We start from the raw sequence: 15123 nt of genomic DNA on the forward strand, positions 1-15123 counted from the left end.
TTGTATAACTACTTTAATTCACATTTAAACTTATGGAAAATATTACAAGCAAGAAATCATTACAGCTTATACTTGCATTTTGGCAGAGCACTACTGCTCTGCAATATTAAATGTAAGACTTGTGATTACTACTTCTGTTATCTCCTATCCAAGGACTTCAGCGAATACGTCAACACAAAAAATTGATAACTTGTTGCAGTTCGAAGTTCATGAACTTGATGGTTTTACTCCACTCAGTGTATCAATGGGAGACCTTTAGGGATAACATGTGTTTTGTGCTCCAGATAGCATGTTTTGTGAAACCTTTTTCTGCAACTTTTGTTTTTGCAGCTTCTCCTCTCGTTATTTTTAATGAATTGGGTTGACAACTGATTGTCCTGAAAGAAATAAGTGTAAGGTGGGGATTTGAAATGCACACGTCAGGAAACTAAAGAATTCCGTGATAACCTTAGCTCTCCAGTCTTGTGTAACAAAACTATTATCCTAATGAGAAACTGAGACAAAATTTTCTAAATTAGCACGTCCCATTTAATAGTAAATATACATATATACTGCTCCCACTGCTTACCTTTTGATCACATGAAATATTGCACCTTACACTGAATTACCCCACTTCTTTTGGATTAAAATCTCAGTTTTAATAGAAGATTAAGATAAGACTTTTCCATCTGGCTTATGTATCAGATGCTGTTGAGCCTCTAGTGGTGTTCCTATACAGCAAAAAAACCAACAACCTGCGCCTGCCCTGCTCCAACTGACTTGGGCTTACATGGCTCAAGCTGTGGGGCTGTTCATTACTGTGTATATGTCTGGACTTTAGGCTCTAGCCTGAGTCCTTGGGACACTGCAGGGTGAGAACCAGGCCTGGTGACACCTGTCACTGGGCCCTGGGTAATGTGTGCAGAGGGTTTGGGCCTGGGGTTCCTAGAAGGGATGGGGCCTCAGGCAGATGGGGTGAGGTTGGGGCATGTAACCTTCAGAGTCACCCGGTCCATGCCTTCCCCATGTCAGCTCTCAGCATTGCACGAGGTTCTGGCAGTAATTTAAAAGGCCCAGAATCCTGGGCTCTTTTAAATTGTTAGTCCCCAAGACAGTTGTTCCTTTACCTGTCTGTCTCCCCATTAGTGCCCCTGGGGGAAGGGTCCCAGAGCTTGGGCTCTAGCCCAAGCCAAAAAATCTATACAGCAATGAAATAGGCCCGCAGCACAAGCCCTCCGTGCCTGAGTCAGCTGTGGGTTTTTCTTTTCTGTGTACAGTATACACATTCTAACTAGGGATGTGAATGATTAGCCCATTGTGGCTCGTGGGTAGGGGCGCTTCAGCCCGGTCAGAGCAGCCTCCCCCCTCCTTTTAATCAGTTAACTGGTTAACTATTTAAAAGGGATTTTATATCCCTAATTCTAACAGAGAGAGAGAGTTGTTTCAAACTCCTAATTTAATTTGCTAGCGAATTTTTTTAAGACACAGCATACTTCTATGCAAAGAAATCTTAAGGCTGCAAAAAGTCTGAAATTTTGTATCACTTATTAGTGGTGATTTCAAATATTCGTATGCTTAATACTGTAAATCAGTTGATGTAGCAGTAGTTCCGGTTTGGTTTATAAAACTGCAACTTCTACTTAGCTTGGATGAGGAGATGAAAATGATAGCATCACCTTTTGAAAGTTAAAATGTGTGTGTGTTTATGGATAAATAAAACAGCATATGTAAAATTAATATTTGAATTTTTGCTCTAATATTCTTATCTAAAATATGCAGCAAACTCAAAATTGCTGGTTTTGTGTTCACATTTTGTCTGCTAATCCATTCCTGCTCTTCATATTCAGACTTAGAGGGAGAGCTGTCTTATTTTTATGGCTCTTAAAAAACATTTTTTATCTAAAATTAAGACTTGAGAGTAGTAATGGCGCTTGATTTGGACACTAGTCTAATTCACTATTTCGATTTAGCAAAGTTTGCACTTGATTCTAGGAATTCTGTTTCCTGGCCTTAAAGACATTCATGATAATGGACAACATTTAACATCATTTGAAACTACTGGAAGTTGACCAAAAGAAAATATTTGCCATTAAGTATTCTTTAAATCCATATATTATATCTAGAGTAATCCTTCAAACTTCTGGAAAAATACTTCCCATCTGTTTAATACATCTGGAACCACTACCTTTCCATAAACATGTAGCAGCTCTTTTTGGGTGGTATATCTATATATAGTTCTTCTGCTGTATGTTAATTTTAATTTATTTCTTTTTGATAGGTTGAAGAGATTAGAGAGATGGTAGACAATGATCTGGGGTTCCAACAGGCTCCACTCAAGTGCTATTCTAGAACAAAGACACTTCTCTTTATTTCTAATGACAAAAAGGTGGCTGGTTGTTTAATTGCAGAACATATCCAGTCGGTAAGTGATCAAATTCCAGAAGTGCAAGCTTTAGGAATTGTGTTGAATAACTGACTATGTTTTTTAGGTATTTCTAGAACAACAGAATTCAGTTCTCACCATTAATGTCTAAGACTATCCCATTTTAAGGTGTTCAGGGTTTTATTTAAGATAGCTAAACTCATGGATTCTACAATCTACTGGAAATTCCAGCACTTGCAAATCTCTATCCTATACCATGCTGTCATATACAAAGGAACTCTTCTGGGGACAGAAGATACTCACAATTCTGTTATTAAAAAGATCTCGCTAAGGTATTCTTTGTCAGACAAGTAAGACTTTTCCATCATGGGCATTTATAAAATGTAGTTGTTCATGTCTCCATGTACTTAAGGTTTGATCTTACAGACTTGTGGCAATAGACACCCTAATCCTCCCCAAAAGTACTCTAGGATGGTGGACAAGGAACAAAAAAAGCAAATTAAAAATTCTAAAAAATAAAGTTAATTTTAGGAATTCTGTTTCTTGGCTTTAAAGACATTTATAATGGACAATATTTAACATCTTTTGAAACTACTGGAAGCTGACTAGTTAATTTTTAATAGTAAGTAGCAATTAAACTGCATGTTGTTCACTATCACATTCAACAGGAGAGGTAAACCAAAGAACACCATATATGAAATCTTCCCTAATACTTTTGAATTTTCTACTGTTTTGAAATTTAAAGGGACAGAAGTGAAACTTAAAAAGTTGAGACTGTAACAATGGCCAAACTGCCTCAGAGCAGTGGTCAGGATTCTTCTGACAGTGTCTTGTCTTCTATCAGTGGTTGGTGCCGGATACATCAGAGGAAATTAATATAACAGGACTATTATAAAATGATCTGTCACCCAGTCCCAGCTTCTGGCAGTTGTAAGCTTAGAGAGACTTTAGGAAGAGGCTGTGTCCTTGGGCACCTTGGCTAATCCTCCATGAAATTATCTAATTTTTTTGAACCCAGTTATATTTTCAGCTTTCACAGTATCCTCTGGCAATGAGTTTCACTGTTTGACAGTGCATTGAGACTGTAATGAGAGAACATATTTGTACATTAACATGCAATGTCCATTTATTAAATAAGATGTATGTAACTGACATGTTTGTTTACAGGAGATTGGATTAGCTTGTACAAGCATTGCTAACATATTATGGAGTTATGAATCATGCTGTTAAAATCTCACATTATCTGCAGGGCTATAGAGTTATAGAAGAGAAGATTCCAGAAGCTAGCTCAGAAAATGAGAAAATCATATTTGAACGACAAAAAGCCTGGTGCTGCTCAACATCTCCTGAGCCAGCTATCTGTGGAATTAGTCGAATCTGGGTGTTCAGTATGATGCGTCGGAAGAAAATAGCTTCTCGGATGATAGAGTGTCTTAGGTAATTTTTTTTTTAAAATGGTAGTAATTTGGGGTGCAGTCTTTGACTTAGCATTGAGGCTTTTTGTCTAATATAATCTTTGGCTTTGTTTAAGATCTTTTCGGTGAATTTGTAGATATAAACCTAAAACTGAAAGTTGTGCTCAGTTTTACATGAACTTTTAATGATTGCATTAATGTCGTAGGGCTAAAAAAACGTAGTTTGACTATAATTGTAAAGAATCAAACTAGCTGTCAGGATGTTGTCCAAAATGGACTAGTCAAAATGGATCAAGGACAGACTCTTCAAGAGTGCCTGAATGACTTGTAAAAATGGCTGTTAAACCCTAAATTCTGCATTATGTCACCTAATATATTAGTTACATCTTCTGGATATTGGGGAGTAGGAATAGGCACAAAAATACATGGCTACTTACTGCATTCTTCTTACCTGCCTACACCTCTCTTTAAGTGGTGTTCTTTAGTCTGAATCTGATGGGTTTTGCATCATTCAAGTCCATTGAGCCTTACAGTAGATTTTTGTTTCCATGGTGTTTCCTCTCCACAGTAGGCCCTGCAGTCTTTGTAGATCAACCTTTGTATTAGTTTTTTCTAAAGCTGGAAATCTACCTTCAAGTGAATAACTACATTTGATAATTAGTCTTTAATTCTGTTTTCAGAGATCCTTTGAGTTCAAAGCCCTTTGCAATAGGCTCTTCTGTCTGATGTAAACATCGGACAGATCTAAAAAGTAAAGAATCAGAAATTCTTTGTCCAGACCTTCACTGAAAAGGGGCTTTACCTTTCCTGCTCCCAGATAGAACACACTGACAGGGAGAAAGCAGAAGTCCCTAACTGGGTCCAGGGTGAGTGGAGAGCTAAGCTGTACAGCCATTTTTACATCAACCTGACATTATCACTGTGGAATATAATGCTTCTTTGCTGTGACTACTCCAGCATTTCCAGGAATAAGCTTTTTCTTGTATGGGGTTCCTGCAGCTTTCTGTAGCAGGGTCCCCATTGATGGTTGCAATCTTCCCTTCAATTGGAAGAAAGGTTTATTTTCATAAACACTAGTTTTTAGGGATGCACTCTGTTGAACATAGGGGGTCTTCTTTTTTGGCCCAGTTTCTGAATTTATTATCCCCACCCCACTTAACTTTAAAAAAAAAAAAAAAAAAAAAAAAAAAAAAGGTGCAGAGGTCTCTGAGACAACCTTTTAAAAACAACAATTATTTCTGAGTCATGGAAAGACTAAAAATAGTTTAGAATTGCTTGAGACCATACTCCCTGTTGGGTGACCTGTGATAATCAAAATGAAGAAGATGCCAGAAACAAAAGCAGCAAAAAATCTGTAAATTATTTTCACCCAAGTCCAAGTAGGAATTTTCCTCACTTTACGTAACAGCTCATTACATCAAAATGCTCCTTCATTAAAGACCATTGTCCTGCTGGAAAGAGCCCTTCTGTCAGCTGACAAGATCCTGATCCAGAATAATGGAGGTATCTTCAGTAGGCATTGGTTAGTTGTTTCACTCGTCTTTCTAGCTTCAGCAGACTCCTCCTTAGCAGACATGTGTTCCATAAGAGTAAGATGAAAATCTGTAAGATCTGGGGAGCTTCCCCAGATTTCTAGCTAGAAATACGGTCTTAAGTGCAGTAGTGAGAAAGTGACTGCTAGCCTTTCTTCAGAATAAAATTCTCTTGATACCAGTATATATTGGGTATTCATAAAGCTAGGGATGTTAAATTTAGTTAAATCAACTAATCGACTAGTTGATGGAATTTCCATCGATTAGTTGATAAGTGGGAGAGTTGCAGTGGGGTTAGAGCTGGCAGGCTCTTAATACATTTAAAAAGCAGAGGCGCATTGTCTGAGACTGGGCATAAGCCGGGAATCTGCTGATTCCTGGCTTGCACCCAGTCCCTGCTGCTCCTCTTCCTCTCCTGCCCCTCATGGAGAAGGTGATGGCTTTTAAGGTAGCAGAGATTGGGGGGGGGGGCGGAAGAGGCAACTACTCGAGGGACTAGCTCGTGCTTATTGGATAGTCGACTAGTCGCTTACATTCCTACACAAGACTTTTTTTTACGTACACATGCTTGCGTGTGTGCGCTCTGTTTTCACCCTGCCACAATTCTATTTGGTTGAAATATGATTATTGATAGAGCCTGTCCAGATAACGCTACTGCTGCTTCTCTATCAGACGCAGCAGTGCACTGGAGGGGAGGTGGCTCTGTGGGAGCTGGTGCTTTTAAGCCAGCTTCCCCCAAGCACCATCTCCTGCCTGTCCCTCTGCGCTGCTTCTGCTAATACAGAGGCAGCAAGGCAGGGAGGGTTGCATGTAGGCATTAGGCTTAACCTAAACAGTTAGACGCTGATATCCCTATCATACACCTACTTAAGCACTTGCTGACTTACATGTAAAGATTTAGTTGTTTTTCTGATAGCTGTTCTGGTTCAGAAGACAATGCTAGGACTCTGTAGTTAGTAATGTTTGACACAGGCTCAGTTTTTATTCAGAAATGAAACACTATCTTTTTGTTCCACCTGGCACTGCTGCTTTGAAATGCTGCAAGGAACCTGATGCTGCTTTTAAGTACTCCCTCTGCTCCCTTGCTGTCTTTATCTGATAGAGGCAGCAACTGTGGGGGGGGGGGGCGGGGCGGGGCTAGCTGACAGGATAGTCAACTATGATAAGCATAGTCAACTAGTCCTTTACATCCCTAATTTCCGCTATAAAATACAGAATTATACTGTAGTACACATGCATATATTGCATACGCCATAAAGTATGAATTCTGTTTGAAGTGCCCCAAATACACTTTTAAAATATATTAGGGAAGTTGCTGTGGGTGACAGTTCAGAGAAAGAGAGCCCATTTCAGACAGGGTTCCATGGAGGCTAAAGACCCAGTATAAGGATCAGGTGACCTGAAAAATAATTGAAGAAAGGTAATGGTCAAAATACAAAAATATACTTTCACATTATCACTTAATGGAAAATAACCAATTTTCTTTTTTAAACAGGAGTAATTTTATCTATGGCTCATACTTAAGGAAAGAAGAAATTGCTTTCTCTGACCCCACTCCTGATGGAAAACTCTTTGCAACTCAGTACTGTGGCACTAGCCAGTTCCTGGTATATAACTTTGTCAATGGACAGTATCATACTTAGTGCAATTTCTTCAGCAAAAGGTACTGGGAGACTTCTGCTAACAAATACTGTTTGAGTGCAGACCTGAACAGGAGCCATTTTTTTATTACAACATACTCAGGACTGGTAACAACTAAAAGGTTGTACTATTTTATTAAAAAAAATGTAAATTGTGCAGTAATAGGCTAACTTTGTTTTTTAAAGAAGATATTTTGCTATCTTTTACAGAAGTTTATGATGTATTTTTATCTATAGTCATGTTTTACATGCAGCAGATATTGTTCATAGTGGACTGTAAACTAATGCAAGAACTATGATCTCACTGAGTACATACTGAAGTTCTTAATGTGGTAATATACCAGTGTTGCTTGGCACTGCAAGCTTTAGTATTTTACCAGTTCTAGATGTTTAGTAAGGTATTTAAAAGATCATTTATCAAAATTTAAAACTGTGCTCAATTAGAATTTAAGTATTTATAAGCAATAGACTTGACAGATTAGATGGTTCTACTATGCATTAATATAAGGTAACAGATTAAATTAACTTTAATTTTTCATTGATATGAATAAAGAAGTTATGCATTATGCAAAAGGAATATTTAGCACTAGTTTGTGAAAGATGAATTTGAAAAACAAAACAGGTGTATGCTGCACCATTCTTCAAAAATGCTGAACTGGGTATATGCCTTTATTAGTGGACTTCACTTTGTACCTCCTCTATAAAGCCCTCCACTTTAAAGGGTTTATAAGGCGAAAAACTGCTGTGGCCTTTTTCCATCTGTACATAATGTAGATTAAAAAATAAAGTTTTTGATAGCTTCCCTCCCCTCCCCCCCCAAGTGATGCTATCAGAGTTAAGACGTCATCTTTGGTGTTTGTTCTTGCTGCATGTGAATGTTCAAACAGTTGGATTAACATCCCAGGTCAAAATCCTTGATTAGAATCTTGCTGAATAGTTTTATGGGCCAAAAAAAATCAGTTTTGGGTCAATGGAAACTAAGTTTTAACATTTGTAAAACCAAAAATTATCAGGAGAAATTTTCTGTTTTGTAGTTTGCTACAATTTTGCTACACATGAAGAGCAGGAAGGGATAGGAGAAGAAATAGGAGTAAAAGGAACAGGATTACACAAAAGGCAAGCTTATTACTGAATTGCCACATACAGCAACTTTCTGTGGAAGACAAAATCCACTATAGAAATCTGCAAAGGGGCAACATAATTGGCTAACACCTATATCGGACATTCTAGTGGAAATGCATACTACTTTGACCCAGAAAGACCCCATAGATCTTGTGATGTGGATCTTGATTCCTTCTGGGACAGAAATGTCTTTTCAACCATAGTCTGATCTATATAGCAAGAGACCTTGGAGTCTGAGTCTTTGGTACTTCTGATGGAAGAAAACAAGGAGGACACCTGACTTCCACATGGGTCCTGTAAGCTTGATCAAAACAGAGTAAGGTTCCTACATAGAGAAGTCTGACTGTTCCAAAACTCATTGGGCAGATGTTATGGGCACTTGAAAAATGGGTTTTAATGGAGCATAGAATAGTGATACAGAGTTTTCTAAAGGATTAATGCTTAGGGCTTTGAACACAAGTAACAGATCCCATTTTAGGGAAGATAGGTTGACCACTGATCTAGCCAGTCTGACTTCTCTGGGGAACCTGGATAGCAGAGGGGACCTCACCAGTATTTGCAAAAGTAGTTCCAGCTATAGTTCTGTCATTTAAGGGAGCCAAGAACTTGTTGGCCAGTGCAGAGTTAACACTATCAATTATTTTACTACTTCTCCAGATCTTTTGGATCATTTCCTATAAAAGGAAAGGGTGGCAACATGTATAGTAGGACTTGTAGCATTTGTGCCAATAGACTTGTGATCTGCTTCTCTGGTGTGAAATATTTTGACTGCTTTGCATTCTTGTGATGGCAAATGCATTGACAAAGGAATGAATATCTGCAAGATCATGGCGAAGTCTTTCTGCTGACATTGTACTGGCTAAGCTAGTCTGCCTTTTGGGTCAGCCCAAGAGATCAATGCTGTGGTCTTTTTTCCCCTCCTATTTTGGGACTCAGGTATGCTCCCTATCCTGTCAGACTGGAATCAGTGGTGAGAACTTGAGAGTGCTAGAAAGAAGATGGAAAATTATCCTCATCTCAGCACATGGAGAACCTGTTACAGGTTCTGCTTTTCCGGAAAAACTTGCCAGCTGTCTACACTGGCTGCTTGAATTTCCGGAAAAGCACTGATGCTCTAATGTAAAATCATCAGTGCTTTTCCGGAAAAACTATGCTGCTGCCATTCGGGCAAAAGTCTTTTTCCGGAAAACTGTTCCAGAAAAGGGCCAGTGTAGACAGCACAGTAGTGTTTTCCGCAAAAAAGCCCCGATCACGAAAATGACAATTGGGGCTTTTTTGCGGAAAAGCGCGTCTAGATTGGCCACGGACGCTTTTCCGGAAAAGTGTCTGTGGCCAATCTAGATGCGCTTTTCTGAAAATGCTTAACAGAAAACTTTTCCGTTAAAAGCATTTCCGGAAAATCATGCCAGTGTAGACGTAGCCGTGGTGTATTCTTGGAACAGCTTAAACCTAACAGGGCTTTCTTGCTGAAGGAATGAGAGTGTGTAAAACTAACTTGAGAGCAAGTATAAATTCAGCAACTTGTCCCACCTATTCATCGTGCAACACTTCTAGGTGGCAGTAATGACAGCAACAAATTACCAAATTTCTAGTATATTACGTAGAACAATGTCCACCTGAGGTCTAGCTTGAAACTCCTGAATAAATTAGTTTACAATTAAAACTGCAGTGACTTTTTTTTTTTTTAACAACTGAAAGTAAATCAATTTAACTGTACCTAGCAGTTGTCTGTACCAAGCAAAGAATTCCTGTCTGGGTACTAAACTGTTATCCCCATCAGAAGGAATAGCCAGAGCCTTTTGAAACACCTCATATCCCAGCACAAAGCTAACTTCTAATCCTCTGTACTCAAGTTACCTTTCCTGAACATCTAAAATAGATACTGTGCAACAAATTACTTACCTGACTGAAAGCCAATGTATCCCACCAGTTTTAGCACTATTCACTACAGTCACTTCCAATTGTGAGATTGTGGCATTTTTGGAAGCGAGTGCTTTGCTCAGATACTGAAAATTAACTGCACAATTGCTCGCTAGTGAATAAATGTGGGATATTTTAAAGGTAGTTTAACACTGATATCTTGTAATCAAAATTAAATGCCCATTATTATGCAATGAATAAAGAAAATAGTGTTAAATGGCAATTTAATGTTCATCAAATTTAATGAAAGCACATCATAAACATATTGTAACCACAACTGCAGACAATTTCAATTAATAAACAATAAAATGTGAGGTAGACTGACTAGTGAAGCTAAATTCACCACGTTTTGGTTAAGAATTTTTCACTAAGAAGGCAACATTTTAACCCCCTTCCAAAAGTCACAAAAAGCAATTGCATAAATTACAGCAAGATGTATCTGAATAGGATTTTCATTCAAATTTTAGTTTACATTCAGTATTAACCTCAATCTTGTCCAGATTTTATATTTCAACAGGTAAAATACAATGCTGGCCTAGTTAATACATTCATAAGAGTGATCTCGATGAGGTTTAAAACCGAAAACAGAACAGTTGTACTCTAGCTGTCAAAGTATTGTCTCCTTCTCATGTATTCAAAGGCCTATGAGCTGTTGTTTTCAAGCATACCGACTCTGGTTTCTTTAAGTAAAGATTTATAGTGATAGTGTCTTCAAAGAAAGTGTTCTCCACTGGAGAATAAAAGTTACAGAAACCAATAGCTTTGATAATGGAAGGCAGATACACTAGCTTTCTGATTTAATTCTCAACCATCAGGACAATTTTGCACCACTTTACCACAGGGCTAAATAATCATCAAAATAGTCTCAGCACCTGGAATTTTAAGAACTTAGTGCAAACATCAAGTACACAAACAAAGGAAACTACTTTTGAACATTTTATATTCTCTGACTTGCAGAACACAGGTAATATTTCTAAAATTTTTACCACAAACTAAAACTCAAAATTCCATCAGCCTTAAGCCCTTCTAGCAAAACAGATGTACTAAAAAGGATTCTGGTGTAACTAAAAGCTTCAAAATACATCTCTGGATCCCTACGTCTGCTAAATTTAAAATTAAGATATATTTTAAAACATAAGGCTAGTCCTGTATGAAGGACAATTCAAATACTTAAATCTAAAGAAAAAAGGGTTGTTCATTTGAAATATGCTACATTGGCAGCCTCACTATTAAGCTACATTAAAATTAACAGATATGCAAACCATTATTTTCCTTTTTAGCTTCAGTCTAATATATTATGTTTTTCATTCGCTGTAAACATTCATCTTTTCACAAGATAAGAAAGTTGCTTGATTAACACTTTGTTCAGAATGCAGTTTTGACAGGCCCTTCCTTCTCAGTTGATTTGCAGGTCACATACAAAGGGGTGTGGCGTTAACTTTATAAAAACATAAAAGCAGTGGTTATTATTGATTTTTACCATCTTACAGAGGAGGCTGCTTTTTTTTTTAATTAAGGAGTTGGAAAGAGGAAAGTGGGTGGAGGAAAGGGTATTTTTATATAAGATATGGAAATCTCAATTGAGTAACCACTATAAAACAGTGAATACTTCTAAAAATATTAACTGCACTAGGTGAATATACCTATAACCCTGAAACCAAGTGCTAATGCACAAGGTTAATTCTAGACCAACAGAAGAGCAATTATTTTAAGAGACCACAGTAATGTGTTTTTAAACCAGAATAATGTATGATCACTATAGCCAGTATTTACAAAAGTTTAACATTCAATATGAAAGGACCAACTTGTGGGTACTGTATTCAAGCAGACTTTTGATGATGGGCAGATTCTCTTTGGATTCATCCCAGCTCACTTGTGAAGTGATTTTCAGTGGGCTACGGAAAAGTTCCAAATCATTATGCTTTGCCCTATTTTTGCTCTTTAGATACCAAATTCAGTTCATATCTGCTGCTACTCTCGAACATTGTCTTACTATTTATGATTCACTTCTGGATGGGGTACATAAGATCTCAAAAGAAGCAGCAACATTAAAAGTCTCACCTCAGGGCTCTACACACATTTGCAGGTGAATGAGGGAAAGCTACTCAGCGCAAAATTGCATTGTTTTTGATGTACAAGAAATTGTACCAGCAAGATGGTGATGTTTCAAAATTTAATGCTATAATAATCTGAAGTCATTTTCCTGGTGTTTAACTATCTCAGAGTAATGTGCATATGAAATCTTTTTTCTCTTCATTATGCTGGCCAGCCAGTTACTCTAATTGTAGAGCAGAATTTTTGTTAAAAAGGGTGAAATGAAGTTACTAGGAGAACCTGCGTGTGTGCTCGATGCCTGCAATGCATTTACTGATTTGTTCAGGTTTTAGTAGTAAACTTTTAACTCCTGTGGAAATTTTGCGAAAGATACAGTTTCAATACATACACAATTACAAGTTTTAAAGTAACACTGCACAGAGAGAACAAGACTACTCTTTTTAATACAAATATCTAAAGTTATTTTGTTATTTCAAACCCCTGAGTATTACTGTACCAAAGTACAGATCTGAAGAGAAACGGAGGAGTCTCCTCAGCATATTATTCAATGGTGTGAGTCTGGTGTTACACATTCAGGCTAGTGGATGCTGAAGTCAGTTTCTTCCCTAGCTTAGCATAGTACAAAAAAAAAAAAAAATCAAGAGAACTCTTCATCAATCAAAATATGTCCTCCTTCCACATCACAGCTGGTAGGCTGTGTTGTTAGTTTCATTAACTATGACTAATGTAGAATTAACTTGAATCCAAGCTCCTGTAATTGTAACTGAAGTGATAAACATATGCCTAAAGATGAAGCCTACTTTAGAATTTTGGTGAATCCTTTAGAGTAGACTAGATCAATATTGGTTGCACTTTGCTCCACAGTGATTGTACTTTGGTTTTTTCTTCTATTCTCCCCCTCCCCCCCCCCCGGCCAAACCAAAAAAAAATTCTTGTAAGTTCTCTTCCCTTCTTATTTGGTCTTCTAGCAACTTTATATGTGGCGTCCAGTGAGGAAATACAGTGGTTTGTCATCAATGCTGTTGGCAGTTTGAAACTCATCTCGGAGACGAAACTGCCATTCATCTTCCAGCTCCAAACGGACTATTGTTTGACGTAGAGAGCTTCTGTCTTGGCATATGACACACAATGTGGCACCTTAAATTGAAAACAAGGATACAGCTTTAAGTAAGACTTCAATTTTTTGCCTTGTTTTCAGAGAGAGAAAATAAAAACTTTCCACTACTTGGCAGCCTTTCCTATACCAAACATTTATAAGCTTCCAAATGTTTTTAACATAGCTGACAAGAACAGCGTACCCAATATGACCAGTCTCAGATATGGCTAGTGAGCCCTGAGAGATGGCAACTATCTCTGCAAAAGTACACACACCTGTACTGTTTTCTGTCAAACAGTGGGAAGAAAGTACAGTAAACTTCCGATAATCCGGCACCTTTAGGACCCAGGGGGTGCCGGATTATCAGATATGCCGGACTATCAGAAGGGGGAGCTATGAGGGGTCTGGAGTGGGGTGGGAGGGGATGCCACCCCAGACCCCTCATAGCCCCCCCTTATGATAGTCCGGCTCTGCCCCAGGCGTCCCTGATTCAGCCGCTGCTGGTCAGTTTCAGCAGCAGCTGAATCGGGGATGCCTGCAATAGAGAAGCTGGGGTGCTGCCGGGTTGGTCCCGCAGCGCTGAGGGGCAGCGCTATGGCACCAACCCAGCAGCACTCCAGCTGCTCTTGAGGACGCCTGGGACAGAGCAGCTGGGGTACTGCCCAGTTGGCCCCGTAGCGCCGCCCCTCGATGCTGCGGGACCAACCTGGCAGCACCCCAGCTGCTCTGCCCCAGGGGTCCCCAAGTCAGCCGCTGCTGAAACAGATCAGCGGCTGATTCCAGGAAGCCCCAGGGCAGAGCAGCTCTGCCCCGGGCTTCCTGGAATCAGCCGCTGATCTGTTTCAGCAGCGGCTGAATCGGGGACCCCTGGGGCAGAGCAGCTGGGGTCCTGCCGGGTTGGTCCCGCAGCGCCGTCCTTTGGCGCTGCAAGACCAATCTGGCAGCACTCCAGCTGCTCTGCCCCAGGCGTCCCCAAGAGCAGCTGGGGTGCTGCCGGGTTGGTCTCGCAGCCCCGAGGGGCAGCGCTACGAGACCAACGCGGCAGCACCCCAGCTGCTCTGCTCCCGGCTTCCCCGATTCAGCTGCTGGTCAGTTTCAGCAGCAGCTGAATGGGGGAAGCCTGTCCGGTTGCCCCAGCACTTCCGGGTTCCTGATGGTGCCGGACCATCAGGAGTCCCAGAGCATTGGATGCCGGACTGATGGAGTTTTACCGTATTGCAAAATGTGTTTTGACAGCCGGCAATTAACAATGAACTAGGGATTTGGTAGGAGAGGGAAGGAAAGTCTCTTTTTACAGTCCAAACCTGAAATGATGCACTCACATGGTCTGTGTCTACACTGGCACGATCTTGCGCAAAAACTTGCTGCCTGTCTACACTGGTCACTTGTCTACACTGGCCACGTGTTCTTGTGCAAGTAAACTGACATTCTAATGTATGAAATCAGGGCTTCTTGCACCAGAACTCTGACGCTCCTGCTCAGGAATAAGCCCTTTTGCACAACTGTTCTTGCACAAGAGGCCAGTATAGACAGGCAACATGAATTTCTTGTGCAAGAAAGCCCTATGATTAAAATGGCTATTGGAGCTTTCTTGTGTAAGAGCATCTACACTGGCAAGGATACTCTTGCGCAAAAGCACATCTCTTGCGCAAAAGCATATGCCAGTGTAGACGCTCTCTTGCGCAACTACTTTAATGCAAGAACTCCTGCGCTAAAGAGTTTTTGCGCAAGATCACACCAGTGTAGACGTAGCCAAACTGTTTGGCAAAGCCACTTCAAATAAATGAAGATTTATGGCACGACTAAGGGAGCTTTATTTATTTATATTGCAGTAGTTCATACAGTACTAGTCAGGGATTAGAGCTCTACTGTACATGTATCTATGCTGGAAAAAAAAAGGTGCACTTAACTTAGGTTAGCTAACATGGATTAAAACAGCAGTGAAGTCATGGCAATTGAGTTTTTTTTTTTTTTACACATT

At 39.5% G+C, this 15123-nt stretch overlaps 2 protein-coding genes across 16 annotated transcripts in view; one reads left to right on the forward strand and one right to left on the reverse strand.

Moving 5' to 3' along the window:
* ESCO1 (establishment of sister chromatid cohesion N-acetyltransferase 1) overlaps positions 1 to 7795 on the forward strand; it is a 43527-nt gene extending 35732 nt beyond the window's left edge. For all 6 annotated transcript variants that reach the window (XM_075920906.2, XM_075920905.2, XM_075920902.2 and 3 more), the window contains 3 exons: positions 2258 to 2401; positions 3612 to 3799; positions 6805 to 7795. In XM_075920906.2, coding sequence (XP_075777021.2) covers positions 2258 to 2401; positions 3612 to 3799; positions 6805 to 6952 — 480 coding nt within the window. In that variant the 3' untranslated portion in view covers positions 6953 to 7795. The remainder of the gene's footprint in view (positions 1 to 2257; positions 2402 to 3611; positions 3800 to 6804) is intronic.
* Positions 7796 to 12639: 4844 nt separating this feature from the next.
* GREB1L (GREB1 like retinoic acid receptor coactivator) overlaps positions 12640 to 15123 on the reverse strand; it is a 223253-nt gene continuing 220769 nt past the window's right edge. For all 10 annotated transcript variants that reach the window (XM_075920892.2, XM_089776291.1, XM_089776295.1 and 7 more), the window contains one exon: positions 12640 to 13183. In XM_075920892.2, coding sequence (XP_075777007.2) covers positions 13020 to 13183 — 164 coding nt within the window. In that variant the 3' untranslated portion in view covers positions 12640 to 13019. The remainder of the gene's footprint in view (positions 13184 to 15123) is intronic.

Source organism: Pelodiscus sinensis, chromosome 2 (assembly GCF_052426305.1).
Source record: "Pelodiscus sinensis isolate ZL-2025 chromosome 2, ASM5242630v1, whole genome shotgun sequence".
NCBI lineage: Eukaryota > Metazoa > Chordata > Testudines > Trionychidae > Pelodiscus > Pelodiscus sinensis.